This window comes from Bos indicus x Bos taurus, chromosome 9 (genome assembly GCF_003369695.1).
Source record: "Bos indicus x Bos taurus breed Angus x Brahman F1 hybrid chromosome 9, Bos_hybrid_MaternalHap_v2.0, whole genome shotgun sequence".
Lineage (NCBI taxonomy): Eukaryota > Metazoa > Chordata > Mammalia > Artiodactyla > Bovidae > Bos > Bos indicus x Bos taurus.
The window spans coordinates 61,099,722-61,118,645 of NC_040084.1; the positions used below are offsets into that span (position 1 = coordinate 61,099,722).

General features: G+C 42.2%; 1 protein-coding gene across 1 annotated transcript; it reads right to left on the reverse strand.

Moving 5' to 3' along the window:
• Positions 1–922: 922 nt before the first annotated feature.
• Positions 923–8,406, reverse strand: PNRC1 (proline rich nuclear receptor coactivator 1). The gene is made up of 2 exons (XM_027551415.1): positions 7,636–8,406; positions 923–5,375 (listed from the first exon to the last, which is right to left on the reverse strand). The coding sequence occupies exons 1-2, from the start codon at positions 8,179–8,181 to the stop codon at positions 4,932–4,934; spliced, it is 990 nt and encodes a 329-aa protein (XP_027407216.1). The 5' UTR covers positions 8,182–8,406; the 3' UTR covers positions 923–4,931.
• Positions 8,407–18,924: the final 10,518 nt, after the last annotated feature.

The window sequence follows — 18,924 nt, forward strand, 5'->3', positions numbered from 1 at the left end:
TGTATAACCTCCAATAATGCCCTTTAGGCTTTTTTTTAAAGTACTGAATCCTCAAGCGGCTTTCGTGTCTCAAGATCTCCGTTTCCAAACTATACTCCATCTTTTCACGTTTTGTTTTAGAATCTTACTACCTTGTTCATAAACCTCTGATGACTATCATGCTTATAAAGTTGAAACTCTTATTAAACATGGACTTTAAAGCCCTTCATGTTATTACCCCAATACACCATTCAAGACTGAATCTTCTGACTCTAGTCCACATCTTTTCATGTAACACTGCTAAAACTTTTACCTGTGACAGTTATTTAGCTTTTCTTTGCATGTCATACTATTTTAAGGCCCCATGCAATACTCCTTCCAGAGGGTCTGGTTACCAAGGAGATGATCCCTACTCTTTCACTAGAGTTAGTAACCACCTGTTGGAAAACATTGACTTGTTTTTACCTCCTAAAGACATTCGGTAGGGTGTAGGGTGAAGGGAAGGCAGCTTGTATTTTAGTTATGGTGGCCATTTCTTTCTCACCCACCTATGTTGTTAACTTTTCGTTTTGCCAGTTATCCTTGTACAGTTGACCCCTGAGCAATTCATAGGTTAGGTGCACCTTGCAGTTGAAAGAAGCATGCATATAAATTATAGTCTGACTCTGTTATCTGTGACTCCTCCATATCCAAGGTTCCACATCCTGGGATTCAGCCAACTGCAGATCATGTAGTAGTTAATATTTTAAAAATACGTGTGTATAAAGTGGACCTGCTCAGTTTGAACCTGTGATGTCCAAGGGTTAGCTATCTCCTGAACATAACTTCACACTTAATCTCCCACATTCTGTAGACATGCTGCTCAAAATGACACAAAAGAACAGGTTATTTCAAACAAAGGAGAGTAGTGGTTGAAGTTTTTATCCAAGACAAGGACTCTATATTAGTTTGTTAGGAATTTTATTATATGAAGAAATGTGCATATGCACATAAATGAGCCATTTGATGGAATCATAGACAAGATTTGGGAGACTTCAGAACTCATGTAGGCCAATTAGTGGTAATATTTACAACATACTATTTTTAAAAGCTAAACTTGGTGACTTAACAATTGAGGGAATTTTTAACTATGGGCTTAACTCTTAAAATCAATTTCCCATCTGTAAGGAAGACCTCTGCATTTGTGTAAGCAGCAATGAAGACTCATACAAAAATGCCAGTATCAAGTAGAAGTTCTTTGCAGCTTCCTTTCTAGAACTGATTGCTTAATGGAGAAAGTGTCTGTTGCTGTTGTGTTCGACTCTTTGCAACCCCATGGACTGTAGCCCATCAGACTACAGCTCCATGGGATTTCCCAGGCAAGAATACTGGATAGGTTGCCATTATCTTCTCCAGGGGATCCTCCCAACTCAGGGATTGAACCCTGGTCTCTTGCACTGCAGGCAGATTCTTTACCATCTGAGCTACCACAGGAGCTCAGTGAAACGGTTAGTCGCTCAGTCGTATCCAGTTCCGACCCTGTGGATTCAACTCAAAATTAACCCACCGCCTCAATCACAAAACCAGCTTCCCCCACAAAACACTTGCCTTGCATTTTTTTGGTAATCTCAAACCAATGAATATTCATGTTTCTCCCCAGCACTGCTTCTGGAGGAACCAGGAATAAATAGGGTAGAGGTTGGTGGTTTTGAGCTATGACAGCCCTGTTCCTCCCCAGACATTGAACTGCTTTTGAGAACATGCTGGGAGCTGAGGCATCAGAGGGGTCTAGTTTATCCACTACATTCATAGTTCCTCATAATCCTCATTTCCCTGTCTTGGGTGGATATCCACTGTGCCCTCCTTACCAGGTCCATGCTGGGCCCTGGTGCTGAGGGGCAGAAGCACTGGGATGGGCCTGGGTTTTGTTCCTTCTCAACACCAAAATTGAGTCAGGGCTTTTAATGAAGGCAGGTGAAGACAGAACAAATACTATGGGTTTTTAGCTAGTTTAAAAACCACGTACTAGGCAAAAGAAATACAAGTGGTTTTAAGTACAGCATAACTGGATCCCATTCATTTCCCACAATTGTACTAGTTTTATAATTTGTGAAGGAACGGGGTATAGAAACCTGAAAGCTGGTTAAGAGTAAAATGTAAACTACTTGATAATACATTCAGATCTTCAAATTTGTAAACTACACTAAAGTTTGTATTTTAACTTAAAAACCACCTTTAAGTTTGAAAAGAATGGCTCCCATCAATCTTTTAATATTGTAATTTGGTCTTTTATTGTTTTTCCCTTTCTCATTCTGCAGGGACACAAATTACGTAGCACCAAGATTAATGCAAATAAAAGCAGCTTTCTATGTTGTCACCACATCAGTGGTATGAGCTGAATAAACTCAGTATCAAATTGTACAAATTTACCTAAAGACATTTCAGTATGAGATTCTAAACTGCATATATGTTTTATAGGGGAAGTGCCACTGAATAGAACAATTTTTTTCCACTCACATACACATTTTACCCCTTTGCAATTTTAAACTAGGCCATTAGTTAAAATTAGTAGTTTACTTTATACCCCCACAAAACAAATTACAGGAACATTGGGAGGAAATGTTTCAAGCTCCAATAGGGGAAACATAGTACTAGGAGGTAGAGACTTGGCAAGTGATTAGGATAGGAGGGCAGGAACCCTCATGAATAGGATTCATGTCCTTATAAAAGGGAGCCCAGAAAGCACCCCCACCCCTGTGCCATGTGCGTACACAGCTAAAGGTCGCCTGCTACAAACTTTATGAGGGCTCTTGGGCATGCTTAACGTGCTCACTCCAGTCCTGTCCCGATTCTTTGCAACCCTATGGACTGTAGCTCACCAGGCTCCTCTATCCATGTGATTATCCAGGGAAGAATACTGGAGTGGGTTGCCATGCCCTCCTCTAGGGGATCTTCCTGACCCTGGGATTGGAATCTCCATCTCCTGCATTGGCAGGCACACTCTTTACCACTACCGTCCCCTGGGAAGCCCTAGACACCAAATCTGCTGACGCCTTGATCTTAAGACCTCCCAGCCTACAGAACTGAGAAATTTTGTTTATAAGCTACCCAATCTCTAGAATTTTGTTATAGTAGTCTGAAGGGGCTAAGACTGCTAAATAACTTTTACTGCAAAACCAAAACTATTCGACTTAAACTTGTTAACACCTTCTCACTAAATATATCTGTAGTCTGTTTCAACCACTTTTCAAACTATAAAATTTATTTATAATTTCCTTATATCACCCCTTAAAAAATTTAGCCATCTTCTTTACCAGTGTATTAACACTCCTCTTGGCTAAAAGAAAAAAAGTCTTAACAAGTTGAAAGTGCACCTGTATCTTAGTTTCTCTAAATGCTTTTTAAAAATCTAGCTATATATACCTGTATGTAAATTAAGTGTAACTTTCTCTAAATTCATAAGAACAAGGCATCAGTGCCAAAGAAAAATGGCTGGACGGGTTTACAAGTTGTACATTCTTAAGAGATTTTGTGGTGGCAGTAAGAAGTCGTCATGCCACTGCTTATTGAGTCAATAGGATTCTAAAGTTAGGTCCTCCCTTGTGTGAACCAAAGGATCCAAGAAATTGAGAACATGCCTCATTTTCTCCCCTTAGGATGGTAGCACCTTTCTCATCTATACTGTTTTATAAAATCATATATAACCTTTTAACAACTTTACATTTTCACACGTCTAAATACTGACCAGTTACTCATTACCACTTTTTCTTTTGTACTGTATGAGATAACCTTGGCTTTGTATAATGAAAAGGGAAAATCATGTTCTAGAATTTCTTATTGGAATAGACCTTATACACTATTGAGTAGAAGTTTGAATTTTAAAGTAAAAAACACATATGCTACAATAACTTCAAGCAAGCTTCAGATTCCAAAATCTCCATCTATTATTTTAACGTTATATTTGCTTTGATTCAAGTATCCCATTTAGTATCAATATACTGATTTTGAAAACCAGTATACTGAAAATTTGAAAACCAAACAAGTGCCATTTTCCTTCATTGTAAATGTGGTAAGTCAAATGGTACTTTACAAAAACAGTTGGGAAATAAAAACATTCTAAGCTATAAACTAAATCAGCTACACTTTTGCCCACAACCATTTCCATTCATAAGATGGGGAATTCCTCCCCTTAGAGGTAGTAGTGTTTTAGACTCTGCAAATTTCAAGAGGACATACAATTAGTATAAACATTTAGCCAGTGAAATGGAAAGTTAAAATCCATCTCCTAGTTACACATTCAAACATGAAAAACAATCACACACAAAGAGTCAAGACTTAAAAGGGGGGGGGCCAAATTATTATTATTGTTTTAAAATTTGATTACAACCGATTTTGTTGGCATTAAAAATTTAAATTTGAATGGATATAAACCAAAAAACCAGAAATTAAGTTTGGTAAAAATGGGGATAGAAGTTTTCCAGTAATTACAGATTAGAAGGCAGAAATCAATTTAGAGAAACATAGACAAACCCTATGTTTACAATGATTGTGCCACAGATTTAACTTCAGTAGTGCATTAGTAAACTGTTCACATTGAGATCTTCACCTTGAGATTCAACAGCTGTTTCTTGAAAAAAAACCTCAGTACCTTGTGCAAATAAATCGGTCTTATATGTGCCTTAGCACACTTAAAATTTCTCCACTGTATATATACAAAACACCTACCATTTGGGCAGGGCAAAATACATACTTTCATAACAAAACTATAATGTACCTCTCAAATATGAACAATATACACATAATACATGGTATACAGTATTTACAAAATATAAAATATAATACAAGCTGTTTGTAATTTTTTAAACTCATCTTCTGCCCTTGTATGTTACAAGGCAATTTTCCGTTTCTGTACCACTTCTTTTCAAGGAGTCCAGGGATTTTGGAAAAACTATGTTTTACATACATACTGAGATCTAAGTCTGAACTTTTAGGAGAGTTTTTAAGTGTACTGCCATCAACTCCCTATTTTGGTTGGAATTCTCGATGGTGGTTCCCATCCAGTGACTAGGAGGCTTTGGAAGAACACTAGGAGATGGTGGATCACTAAACTTTGCCCCAGCATAATTCTCCTTTTGGCTCACTTCAGTTAGAAATGATGATTTCTTCAAATGCTTATTTTTAATATTCTCAGTATTTTTAAAAGGCTTTTTTTCCTGCTTCTGAATTATATCAGATGAAACAGAATCCTGCCAAAAGTTATTTTCATTTCGTTTTGCAGAGGTGATCTTGGTTAGTGGTAAGTTATATTTGTTTTTCTGTCTGTTTATCTTTGGTTGTTCACACAAGGGTATACCATGAACAAGCTGGCCGTGGGGAATGGCAATTTTCTCCGATTTTCCCATCTTTGATTTTAAAACCTACAAAGACAAGGAACATAATAAAAGTGAATACAGTCTCATGATAAAAAAAGCAGTCATGAACCTCACCATATATCTAATATTTATTTTTTTAAAAGTTCTGGACTTTCATTCACTGCCTTGATTAAATGTGCTTGCTGCACTTAAGCACTGATGTCCAAATATGCACACATCTAATTTTACCAGGAAAATAGTTAAATCACTGTTATCAGTGCAGTGTATGACCTGATTCTAAAACGTAAGGTAAAAGGCCCAAGGTAACCAAGTTCATCTTTCCGGGAAGAAGATAATGAGCTCTCTTCCAAACAAGTATGCCAACCTCTTCCTAACAAAAGTCAGTGTTTTTACAGTAGGAGTTTTCCAAGAGAAATTTTCAAATGCTTTGGCAGATTAGAAAGAAAAACTATGTTAACAGATACACTATCTACACCTCCTAAGACCGGTACTTTATAAAATATTTAAGAATAAAAATGTGAGGAGTGAGGAAATGTTTTGACAGTGGTTACTAAGTATATACATTAAAAATGATCTCCCAGCTTCTGAAAATAAAATTTCAGAAATTTAAATACTAAAAAAACTCTATCATCCTTTCCACTTTTATACATAATGGTAAAGGCGATTTCTGCCTGCCCCCTACTTTGTTTTAACAATTGCTTCAAGAACTTTATTGCCTTAATTCTAATCACTTTACTAACTCAAGTGATCCTTAACTGGAAGGGATGAGAGGATGGAAAGGACAAGATAATCTATTAGATCACTGTCCTTTCAACCCTTGTAATGCCGTAGTGAAGGACACAAATAGAAAGCCAGAGCACAGGGTAACATAACCAAGTCAAACGTGGTAACTGCAACAGAGAGCGCCCAGGTTTGAATATAGTTCTAGAAAAGGTAATCTTACTAAGAAACAAGTATAAAAACTCGTTTTTACATTATCACTAATGCTTCAGAAGAGCCATGGAAATGTAAGACGCTCAGTCGTGTCCCACTCTTTGTGACCCCACGGCCTGTAGCCGGACAGGCTCCTCTGTCCATGAGATTTCCCAGGCAAGAATACTGGAGTGAGTTGCCAGTCCCTTCTCCAGGGGGATCTTCCCGACCCAAGGACTGAACCCGAGTCTCTTGCACTACAGGCAGATTCTTTACCGTCTGAGCCACCAGGGAAGCCCATGAAATTGAAACAAGAACCTATACAAAATTTTGAGGACTCATGGCGGACAAATTTAATTTTTGCAAGGGCACAGCTAGATAAGCTGCAAGTCTCTTAAACATTCTTTCAACAAATGGCAGTAGCTTATTTTCATTATTATGAAAATCTCTGAAATTAAAGGGAAAATGTCTTATTGCGATGTAAACGTTACCTTAGCGACTTAATACCATCTAAGTTTTAATCAGTTTTATCCTAGTCCTTTAACAGCAACTGGGCATCATAACGTCAACTGATAACTTTTCTTTCGAAAATTTCATCCTTCTGGGCACAACACCACGTTCCATTAAGGAAGCCTGGCACAGGATACATAGTGGGGATGGTTAAACCGTAAATTCCGTTCACCTGATAAAATTATCGCTTCAAAGAGACAACCCAACTCTACCGTCGCTCCTGCCAACTTCCGAAGTTTAAAAGTACAGCTAAGTAGGTCGGCCCGGCAAGGAGCTGCGCCCCAGTTGGACCGGCGCCCCACACCAAGCACCTCACAACTCAACAAAAGGCCAACGTAAGCGAGCGGCTGGCAGCCCACTGAGAACCCCACATAGGGAGGCGAGAGGCCGTAAGCGCGTCCCGACCGGTTTTGGCGCTACCAGCGGTAGGGAAGCCGCCGGCTGGCCCGCAACCCGGCCCTCCATCGCCGGCCGCTCGCCTCCTTCATGGGCGCCCGAGCGCTCTGCACGTAGCGCGCGCTGACGTCAGCTTCCCGCGGGCTGCTTCCCTCCCCCGCCCCCCGCGCGCCCGGAACGCCGAAACCCCCTGGAACGCCGCCAGCCTTCTAAATCCGGGCTGTTGCTGGGGCGCAGCGGCTTCTCTCATTGGCCGGCTCCCCGGAGCCAATCAGCGGTGCCAGCGCAGGCCTTCCCCCCTCCCCCCAGCAAGAAGGGAGCCGGCGTCACGGAAACTTCCCTCCCGAGTAAACAGCCGCCCCTCGCCCCGGCCCCCGCCCCCCTCCCCGACCCCTCGGCGCAGGGCCCCAAACCTCGGGGCCCGGCTGTGGCCGTATAGAGGCTGGAACGCCAACGGTTCCCCCTCCATCCCCCTCGCGGCCCTTACCTCTCTTCTGAACGAGGGTTGGCCGGGCGCCGCAGGCGGCAGCGGGCCAAGTAAAGGGCTCGCTTCCTCAGTTCGGGTGGCGGTCGTAGGAGCTGGGACCCAGGCGGCGGCCTGGGCCTGGTCCGGGACTTGCTGCGCTCCGCCAAGGCCCGTCGCGGGACTCCGCCCGCCCTCCAGGCTCGGCCGGTGCTGCTGGTACTGGTGGAAGCGGCTGGGGAGCTGCCCCGACGGGCTGGTCCGCACCTTCTTCTTTCGTCGCTTCTTTGGTGCCGCCCGAGGGGTGCCCCCCGCCGCGGCGAGGCTGCAGTTGGGAAGAGGTGCCGGGGCGCGAGGCTGGGGGGTCAGACAGGGACCGTCTCCCCCTAAGAAGTGAGGGAGGAAGAGAGTGGGAGGTAGCGCCCGGGGGTCCGGGATCCGGGGTAAAGGCGGCGGAGCAGTGGTAACCATCGGGAGGGCGCCGAAGTAACCGCGGGTGGAAAAGCCCATGGACGCAAGGCGGCCGCCTAGAACAAGCGGCTCCCGCTGTGGGACAGAAACGACGGTCATAGCGCTAAGCGGAAAAGTGGCTCTGCAGGAGTAGAAGGAGCTAGTGAGGCCACAGATCACAGGGCGGCGGCGGTGGCGGCTGCTGCTGCTAAGAGAGCCGGAGTGAATCGCGGACCATGGCTCGGGCGGTGGCGGCGCAGCAACAAATATCTTCAGCCTCCGCTCTGAGTGTTGTTATCCGAAGCTCCGCCCTGTGCCCGCCCACCTTCCTGAGAAAGCCCAATAAGAATGCGACAGGGCAGGTCACGCCCATCAGGCTCCGCCTCCACCGCCTGGAAGAGACACACACAAACAACCCGCTGCTGCAGCCAGGCACAAAGAGCGCGCACTGCGCAGGCGCTGCCAACGGGTTCTTTCGGGAAGAGTCGGTCCCGCGAACAATGAAGTTCCGTTTCAGCCCCACCTGCCCCACCCCCCCATCCTGACTCCTCCTTACTTATCCTTGCACTTTGCCCTGAAGGCATTGATCAGATAGCCAGATCTAGGCTGATTTGGGCGTTGGGGTTAGGGGCGGGAGCCAGGGGAAAGAATCGGAAAGCTTCAAGACCACTGACGCCTACTCCCCAGCCACTGACCTTGGGGAAGTATTTATTTCAAGCCCAACATAATAGCATTATTATTGTGTGTTTTTTTTTTTTTTAATTATTTTAAGATTTCAGAGTACGTTGTAAGAGTTTCATTCTTCACAGTCGGAAAACCAGCCCACATTTATATTACATTTGATGAAGTGTGGCTCACGTTTTTTCATTAACCTGAGTGAGAAACGCTGCTCATTAGCCATGGTAATCGGAATAAAAATTAAGAGAGTGACTCCATGAAACTGACTTCTTAATATATAAAAAGTTCTCCATAATCCGTAATTGCGCATTGGAAATGTTACCGCTTTCCATACGGTGGGACTTTGGATCGCTAAACAGTGCTTGGTACTGAGAAGGAAGCAGAGGAGGAGAGCTGTGTCTCAAAGGGAGAAAGTGAAACATTTCTGCAACACACTGCATTTTACTTGCTCTGTGTTGATAGAAATTCGTCATCTCCCCGTACTGCGCTCACACACACAAAGAATTGTGGCTATTTATCTAGTACTTTTGTACCATGACCTGTTTTTTACATAAATTATCTCGTTTGAACCTCGAAAGAACTCTAAGGAATAGGTACTATATTTTATCGCTAGTTTACAGGAGAGAACATAGGCTTGAAAGTGAAAGTGAAGTCGCTCAGCGTCCGACTCTTTGCGACCCTAGGGACTGTAGCCCACCAGTCTTCTCCATCCAGGCAAGAATACTAGAAAGCGTTTCCCTTTTTTTCGCCAAGGGATCTTCCCGACCCAGGGATCGAACACAGGTCTCTTGCCTTGCAGGCAGACTCTTTACCCTCTGAGCCATCAGGGAATCCTGAAAACAGGCTTAGAGAGACAAAAAGTACTTGTCAAATGCCATACAATAAGCAAGTTAACAGAATTTGAACTCCAGGTCAGGCAAGACTAAAATTTTAACACCATCGTACTGCTTGCAACACTAGATTACAGGTTATTAGAATACCGCAATAATCTTTTAACTTCTTTGTATCTTACCACCCTTTAACCAGTATTCTTCAGCTTTGTGTGCTTGAGAAGTATTTTGTGATTGATAGCAGAGTTGAACAGAGGCAATAGCCAGAATGATGCTTCCCAAAAACTTTATATAAACTTTGTGAATGCTACATTTCATCATTTTTCATTGCTGGATTTCACGGGTTTTTTTTTGCTGGATTTTACTCATTTTTGTGCTTCCAACACTTACTACGTAGTAAGTGTTCATGATCATGGGATGAATAGGAATCATATACTTCCAGTCCTGTAAAAGATCTTGTTGTTTAGTCACTAAATTGTGTCCAACTCTTTTAGCGACCTCATGGACTGTAGCCTATCAGGTTTCTCCGTCCATGGGATTTTCTAGGCAAGAATACTGGAGTGGGTTGCCACTTCCTTCTCCAAGGGATCTTTTCCATCCACGGGTGGAACCCATGTCTCTTGCATTGGCAGGCGGATTCTTTACCACTGAGCCATCTGGGAATCCCTGTAAAAGATTTTGTTGTCAAAGATCTTAGAGAGCCTTTAATTGAAGTTCTCAGGTCTCTAAACTGAAGTTGGGTTTAAGATCCAAGTAAAAAATATAGCCTAGCAAGAGCTGGTGGAAAAGAGCCGGCAAAGATTGTAGAATGAGCTAATTGTTCTTTTGTTTTTGTAAGAGTTTCTACTTTTTCAAAGCACTTTTTCATCTATTATCATTTATTTCTTCACTCCTTTAAAGAAGATATTCTACTTGTAATGTAGATGTAAGTGATACATAAAGTCTCTAAAGATGAAGTGAGTGCTGAAGAGTTGATGCTTTTGAACTGTGGTTTTGGAGAAGACTCTTGAGAGTGCCTTGAACTGCAAGAAGATCAAACCAGTCAATACTAAAGGAAATCAGTCCTGAATATTCATTGCAAGGACTGATGCTGAAGCTGAAGCTCCAGTAGTTTGGCCACCTGATGCAAAGATGCTGACTCATTGAAAGAGACCCTGATGCTGGGAAAGATTGAAGGCAGGAGGAAAAGGAGATGACGACAGAGGATGAGATAGTTGGAGGGCATCAAGGACTCGATGGACACGAGTGTGAGCAAGCTCCAGGAGTTGTTGATGAACAGGGAAGCCTGGCATGCTGCAGTTCATGGGGCTGAAAAGAGTCGAACAAGACTGAGCAACTGAACTGAAAGATAAAGTAACTTGCCTCAGGGCCACATGTCCTGAGGTGTGTTGTTGTTCTGTCTTGTCTGACTCTTTTCGACACAATGGACTGCAGCACCCAAGCCTTCCTGTGCACTCTAGAATATTGGCACATTTTTTAGACTTTTAGACTCGCACATTAATTCAGTTCAGTTCAATTCAGTCGCTCAGTCGTGTCCGACTCTTTGCGACCCCATGAATCACAGCACGCCAGGCCTCCCTGTCCATCACCAACTCCCGGAGTTCACTCAGACTCCCGTCCCTCAAGTCAGTGGTGCCATCCAGCCATCTCATCCTACGTCGTCCCCTTCTCCTCCTGCCCCCAATCCCTCCCAGCATCAGAGTCTTTTCCAATGAGTCAACTCTTCGCATGAGGTGGCCAAAGTACTGGAGTTTCAGCTTTAGCATCATTCCTTCCAAAGAAATCCCAGGGCTGATCTCCTTCAGAATGGACTGGTTGGATCTCCTTGCAGTCCAAGGGACTCTCAAGAGTCTTCTCCAATACCACAGTTCAAAAGCATAAACCCTTCGGCGCTCAGCCCTCTTCATAGTCCAACTCTCACATCCATACATGACCACTGGAAAAACCATAGCCTTGACTAGATGGACCTTTGTTGGCAAAGTAATGTCTCTGCTTTTGAATATGCTATCTAGGTTGGTCATAACTTTCCTTCCAAGGAGTAAGCGTCTTTTAATTTCATGGCTGCAGTCACCATGTGCAGTGATTTTGGAGCCCCAAAAAATAAAGTCTGACACTGTTTCCACTGTTTCCCCATCTATTTCCCATGAAGTGATGTCATGATCTTTGTTTTCTGAATGTTGAGCTTTAAGCCAACTTTTTCACTCTCCACTTTCACTTTCATCAAGAGGCTTTTTAGTTCCTCTTCACTTTCTGCCATAAGGGGGGTGTCATCTGCATATCTGAGGTTATTGATATTTCTCCTGGCAATCTTGATTCCAGCTTGTGCTTCTTCCAGCCCAGTGTTTCTCATGATGTACTCTGCATATAAGTTAAATAAGCGGGGTGACAATATATAGCCTTGACGTACTCCTTTTCCTATTTGGAACCAGTCTGTTGTTCCATGTCCAGTTCTAACTGTTGCTTCCTGATCTGCATATAGGTTTCTCAAGAGGCAGGTCAGGTGGTCTGGTATTCCCATCTCTTAAAAGAATTTTCCACAGTTTTTTGTGATCCACACAGTCAAAGGCTTTGGCATAGTCAATAAAGCAGAAATAGATGTTTTTCTGGAACTCTCTTGCTTTTTCGATGATCCAGCAGATGTTGGCAATTTGATCTCTGGTTCCTGTGCCTTTTCTAAAACCAGCTTGAACATCTGGAAGTTCACAGTTCACGTATTGCTAAAGCCTGGCTTGGAGAATTTTGAGCATTACTTTACTAGCATGTGAGATGAGTGCAATTGTGTGGTAGTTTGAGCATTCTTTGGCATTGCCTTTCTTTGGGATTGGAATGAAAACTGACCTTTTCCAGTCCTGTGGCCACTGCTGAGTTTTCCAAATTTGCTGGCATATTGAGTGCAACACTTTCACAGCATCATCTTCCAGGATTTGAAAGAGCTCAACTGGAATTCCATCACCTCCACTAGCTTTGTTCATAGTGATGCTTTCTAAGGCCCACTTGACTTCATATTCCAGGATGTCTGGCTCTAGGTGAATGATCACACCATCGTGATTATCTTGGTTGTGAAGATCTTTTTTGTACAGTTCTTCTATGTATTCCTGCCACCTCTTCTTAATATCTTCTGCTTCTGTTAGGTCCATACCATTTCGGTCCTTTATCAAGCCCATCTTTGCATGAAATGTTCCCTTGGTATCTCTAATTTTCTTGAAGAGATCTCTAGTATTTCCCATTCTGTTGTTTTCCTATATTTCTTTGCATTGATCTCTGAGGAAGGCGTTCTTATCTCTCCTTGCTATTCTTTGGAACTCTGCATTCAGATGCTTATATTTTTCCTTTTCTCCTTTGCTTTTCGCTTCTCTTCTTTTCACAGCTATTTGTAAGGCCTCCCCAGACAGCCATTTTGCTTGTTTGCATTTCTTTTCCTTGGGGATGGTCTTGATCCCTGTCTCCTGTACAATGTCACGAACCTCCGTCCATAGTTCATCAGGCACTCTATCTATCAGATCTAGTCCGTTAAATCTATTTCTCACTTCCACTGTATAATCATAAGGGATTTGATTTAGGTCATACCTGAATGGTCTAGTGGTTTTTCCTACTTTCTACATTAATTAGACTTACTGATGTATTTTTCTGTTAGTAAACAGTGTTCTTGAGTATTACAGAACAGTTTTAAACATCAAAACAATTTGAAGAGAAAGGTAGAGGATCACAGAAAAGCAGCAGTTAGGACAAGCATTTTGTAGTTTTTCAAGGTTTGAGAAAATTACCTCTTAAAAAAAAAGAACACTGAATTCATTGTTGTGTTTCTTCATTGCAAGAATTCACTCAGATTACCTAAAGTAATGAATTATCTGTTGTAATGATATGAACACAGTCATAAGAGAGATAAGAAAGTGTGAAGTCACTCAGTCGTGGTCCAACTCTGAGGCCCCATGGACTGTAGCCCACCAGGCTCCTCCATCCATGGAATTTTCCAGGCAAGAGTACTGGAGTGAGTTGCCATTTCCTTCTCCAGGGGATCTTCCTGACTGACCACATATCAGGCCTCATAGGATCCTAGGAAAACTTTATACCCAGAACTCATGGGAAGAAGAGGAATTACGGTATAGTGCCTAAAAGATCTGGAATGAAGAAACTCAAAATTTCTTCAGCATCCAGTGCAACCCTAGATAACTGGGTTTATTTTGTGACTCCTAAACAGAAGATGTTTGCTTGGTCTAATGTTCTGTCATCTTCATGATTTAACTACTCTGTGCTTTTGCATATTTCTTCCTCTACTATCACTGCCAGTTAACACACCATTTATCTGAAGTTCAAATTCCAGAGGGAAGCTGATTGGTCCAGTTCGGATTGGTTCTTACTGGACGATTGGATGATTCATCACCATCATCCTGGTTCAACAGAACTTTCTTACTAGATCAGATCTCCTCTGGGCCACTCCTGCCAAGAATGATGAGCCAGGATGGCGAGGCACTTTCTAAGGAACCATTTAGGACCAGTTTAGGAACTATGGGCATGACAAGCATTGATAGGCTCGGCCAACCCAGTATATTGCATAACCTATTTTCCAGGCACTACACATCCCTCTGTTTGGATGTATAATTTCCAGAAATTCAAGGGAAGTGAGAGAACTTATGGAAACTCTGGAAATCTCTGAGTTTTCTGAGAAAGTTGGATTTCTAGCAACATTGTCCCATCATGCTTGCTGAAGCGACAATTGGCTAGAGCCGAATAGAGGCTGCCCTTTAAAAAGGCTGCCTGACTTTGATACTGGGAGAAAATAATAGCAATGAAACAACTGACTAAGAATTAATCTCCAAATTATACAAGCAGCTCATGCAGCTCAATACCAGAAAAACAAACTACCCAATCAAAAAGTGGGCCAAAGAACTAAACAGACATTTCTTCAAAGAAGACATACATATGGCTAATAAACACATGAAAAGATGCTCAACATCAATCATTATTAGAGAAATGCAAATCAAAACCATAATGTGGTATCATCTCATGCTGGTCAGAATGGCCACCATCAAAAAGTCTACGAACAATAAATGCTAGAGAGGATGTGGAGAAAAGGGAACCCTCTTACACTGTTGATGGGAATACAAATCGATACAGCCACTATGGAGAACAGTGTGGAGATTCCTTAAAAAACTGCAAATAGAACTGCCATATGACCCAGCAATCCCACTGCTGGGCATACACACCGAAGGAAACCAGAATTGAAAGAGACACATGTACCCCAATGTTTATTGCAGCATTGTTTATGATAGCTAGGACATGGAAGCAACTTAGATGTCCATTGGCAGATAAGAAAGTGTGGTACATATACACAATGGAATATTACTCAGCTATAAAAAGGAATGAGTTTGACTCCATTCTAATGAGGCAGATTAAACTGGAGCCTATTATACAGAGTGAAGTAAGTCAGAAAGAGAAACACCATTACAGTATATTAATGCACATATATGGAATTTAGAAAGACATTAACAACAATCCTATATGCAAGGCAGCAAAAGAGACACAGATGTAAAGAACAGACTTTTGGACTATGTGGGAGAAGGCGAGGGTGGGAGGATTTGAGAGAATAGCATTGAAACAAGTATATTACCATATGTAAAGTAGATGACCAGTACAAGTTCGATGCATGAAGCAGGGCACTCAAAGCCAATGCTCTGGGACAGCCCAGGGGGATAAGGTGTGGAGGGAGGTTTGGGGGGAGTTCAGGATCGGGGGACACGTGTGCACCCATGGCTGATTCATGTCAATGTATGGCAGAAGCCATCACAATATTGTAAAGTAATTATCCTCCAATTAAAACAAATAAATTTAGCAAAAAAAAAAAAAAAAAAACCAGAGGCTCTATAACAACCTAGAGGGGTGGGTTAGGGAGGGAGATGAGAGGAAGGCTCAAGAGGGAGGGGACATACGTACTCCTATGTCTGATTCATGTTGATGTTTGGCAGAAACCAACGAAGTTCTGTAAAGCGATTATCCTTCAATTAAAAAAATAAAAGCCTGCTTGTTCTCATCCTGAGCATTTCACTCCTTTACTTCCCTGACTCTTTAGGCAAAAAAGCTTGACGTTCCTCTAAAAACAGATTGGAGGCAGTGAGGCAAATGGCAATGACTTACCTGTGAGGCACCTGAGGACTTGGACTAAGATAGTTCAAAGGAAATGGAAAGGTAGACATGGAAATAAAAGCCTGAGACCTGGTGACTGAGTGCGGAGACCAGACATGGTGGAGAGGATGAGGAAGAGGAGAGGTAAGGAGAAGGGAGAGTGGACAGGATGCTCCCTGACTTTCTAATCTGGTTGATTTGGAGAGAAATAGTAGCTTGACAGGACTGTGAAAATCCAGAGGAGCAATTTGAGGAGAAAATATGATCGTTTGGGTTTAGTAAGGTTTTATTTTTTATGTTCTTCCTTTTAAAGCCAAATGAAATAAAATTTTTGTTTTGTTTCTCATAAACAAAAGAACCCAAAATAATTAAGGTGGTTTTTTTTTTTTTAATTTGCCTATGAACCCCTTATAGAAAAAGTGTTCTTACTTTTGTTCGTAAAAACATGAAAATCCACTTTTCAAATCAAGCTGGTGATCTTTGCTTATTTCATTTGACATTTCCAGAAAATACTTAAGCTACTTCCAGAAAACTTAAAATAAATTAAGGAAAATGAATAGAAATACACCCTGTCAAATTGCCTTTATTTTTCAGGTCCCCGAACAGTCAATTCAATCTTATCCTAGTCAGCTAAAATTCCATGAAAAAAAGTGCATATCTCATTTCTATGAAATAGTGCAATGCCTCAATTTTTACTGTATTTGAACTTAGGGTGAGATCAGTTCAGTTAGTTCAGCCACTCAGTCGTGTCCGACTCTTTGTGACCCCATGAACCACAGCACGCCAGGCCTCTCTGTCCATCACCAACTCCCAGAGTCCACCCAAACTCATGTCCATTGAGTTGGTGATGCCATCCAACCATCTCATCCTCTGTCGTCCCCTTCTCCTCCTGCCCTCAATCTTTCCTAGTATCAGGGTCTTTTCCAATGAATGAGTTCTTCGCATCAGGTGGCCAAAGTATTGGAGTTTCAGCTTCAAAATCAGTCCTACCAATGAACACCCAGGACTGATCTCCTTTAGGATGGACTGGTTGGATCTCCTTGCAGGCCAAGGGACTCTCAAGAGTCTTCTCCAACACCACAGTTCAAAAGCATCAATTCTTTGGTGCTCAGCTTTCTTTATAGTCCAACTCTCACATCCATACATGACCACTGGAAAAACCATAGCCTTGACTAGACAGACCTTGTTGGCAAAGTAATGTCTCTGCTTTTGAATATGCTGTCTAGGTTGGTCATAACTTTCCTTCTAAGGAGTAAGCGTCTTTTAATTTTATGGCTGCAATCACCATCTGCAGTGATTTTGGAGCCCCAAAAAATAAAGTCTGACACTGTTTCCACTGTTTCCCCATCTATTTGCCATGAAGTGATGGGACCGGATGCCATGATCTTAGTTTTCTGAATGTTGAGCTTTAAGCCAACTTTTTCACTCTCCACTTTCACTTTCATCAAGAGGCTCTTTAGTTCTTCTTCACTTTCTGCCATAAGGGTGGTGTCATCTGCATATCTGAGGTTATTGATATTTCTCCCAGCAATCTTGATTCCCTTAGGGTGAGATAATAAAATAGAATTTCAGACTCAAAGCCTCTTTCAACTATGTGATGGTAAAAGGTTCCAAAATGAATCTTTGTTTTAGAGAAATGCTCTTGATTTTCAGGTCTAAGTTGGATCGTGTAGAGTTTTTTTTTTTTTTTTTAGTTTGTAACCCTAGAGCACAGAAAAGAAAAATGAAGTTTGGCCAATTATTTTTCTATTAATTTTTCCTAAGAAAGAAGATTTTCCATGTCCTTACCATATCCAAAAAGATTTAAGATTTGTCCAAAGCAACCAAACCAGAATTGCCTGAGTTATCTTTACTGTGTCCTTATTCCATGCTTGGAAATTTAAGATTTGTATAAGAAAATGAAACTGACCATCCCTGAGTTATATCTTTTTTTTTTTCTTTTTACATTGATGAACACAGAGAGGAAGACCAAAACAATGTTTGAATTGCAGAGCCAAAGAAAAGCACAGAGAAACTCAGAATGAAGCTGTGATATTGATATTTTACCAATTTTCTCTGAGATATTGATTATGACTTGCAGCCAAGTATGACTCATTGCTATAATCTAAAATGATGTCATCAGCCTTTTGAATTTCAGGAGAGAGATGAGAGTGATCTTTCGGCAAAATTAGTAAGTTAAGCATATTACAGTTATTCTGCATGTATACAAGTGCATATGTGATTAGCTTAAATACTGACAGCAAAGATTCTTTAAGAGATATCCCAGCCAGATCATCTCATAAAGATGTTCACTAGCCAGTAATTCATGCCATGTACACTGAGTTTACCGTCCGCTTCTTTTGCTATACCCTGTGCGAAGAGTTGACTCATTGGAAAAGACTCTGATGCTGGGAGGGATTGGGGGCAGGAGGAGAAGGGGACGACAGAGGATGAGATGGCTGGATGGCATCACTGACTCGATGGACATGAGTCTGAGTGAACTCCGGGAGTTGGTGATGGACAGGGAGGCCTGGCGTGCTGCGATTCATGGGGTCGCAAAGAGTCGGACACAACTGAGCGACTGACCTGACCTGATCCGAAAGTGCAAGCAGTCAGGCAAGGATCACCAGAGAAACAAACGAGCGGGAATAAAAGGAACTTGCAGGACATAGAAAACTTAGAAGAAATTTTAAAAATTATTTTTGGTTGTGCTGGGTCTTTGTTATTGTGCATGGGCTTCTCTAGTTGAGATATTCAGTTGCTTTGTGCAGGCTTCTCATCATGGTGGCACCTCTTGTTGCAGAGCATGGATTCTAGAGCGTGGGCTTCGGTAGTTGTGGCTGCTCCTTGGCATGCGGAATCTGCCAGGACCAGGGATGGAAGTCATCATTCCATTGTCTTCTGGCTTCAAGCTGATATTTCAGATACTATTCTGATCTCAATATTTTGTATAGGACCTGTTTTTCCCTGCCTGATGATATTAAGAGGTGGGGCTTTTGGGGGTGGGGGGTGATACAGTCATGTACTTGGAGCTCTCATGAATGGGATTAGTGCCCTTGTAACAGTTTGCTTCCTTCTCTCTGCTCTCTACCAGGTAAGGATACGAAATGGCAACCCACTACAGTACTCTTGCCTTGAAAATCCCATGGATGGAGGAGCCATGGACGGATGCTACAGTCCATGAGGTCGCAAAGAGTCGGACACGACTGAGCCACTTCACTTTCATAACTCAGAAGAGGGCTTTCCCTAGAACCCA

Excerpts from the sequence above, each read along its gene's own strand:
- PNRC1 (XM_027551415.1), bottom strand. The coding sequence starts at position 8,181 with ATGACCGTCGTTTCTGTCCCACAGCGGGAGCCGCTTGTTCTAGGCGGC. Across the intron at positions 5,376-7,635 it reads AACCCTCGTTCAGAAGAGAG|GTTTTAAAATCAAAGATGGG; the intron begins GTAAGGGCCGCG and ends TTGTCTTTGTAG.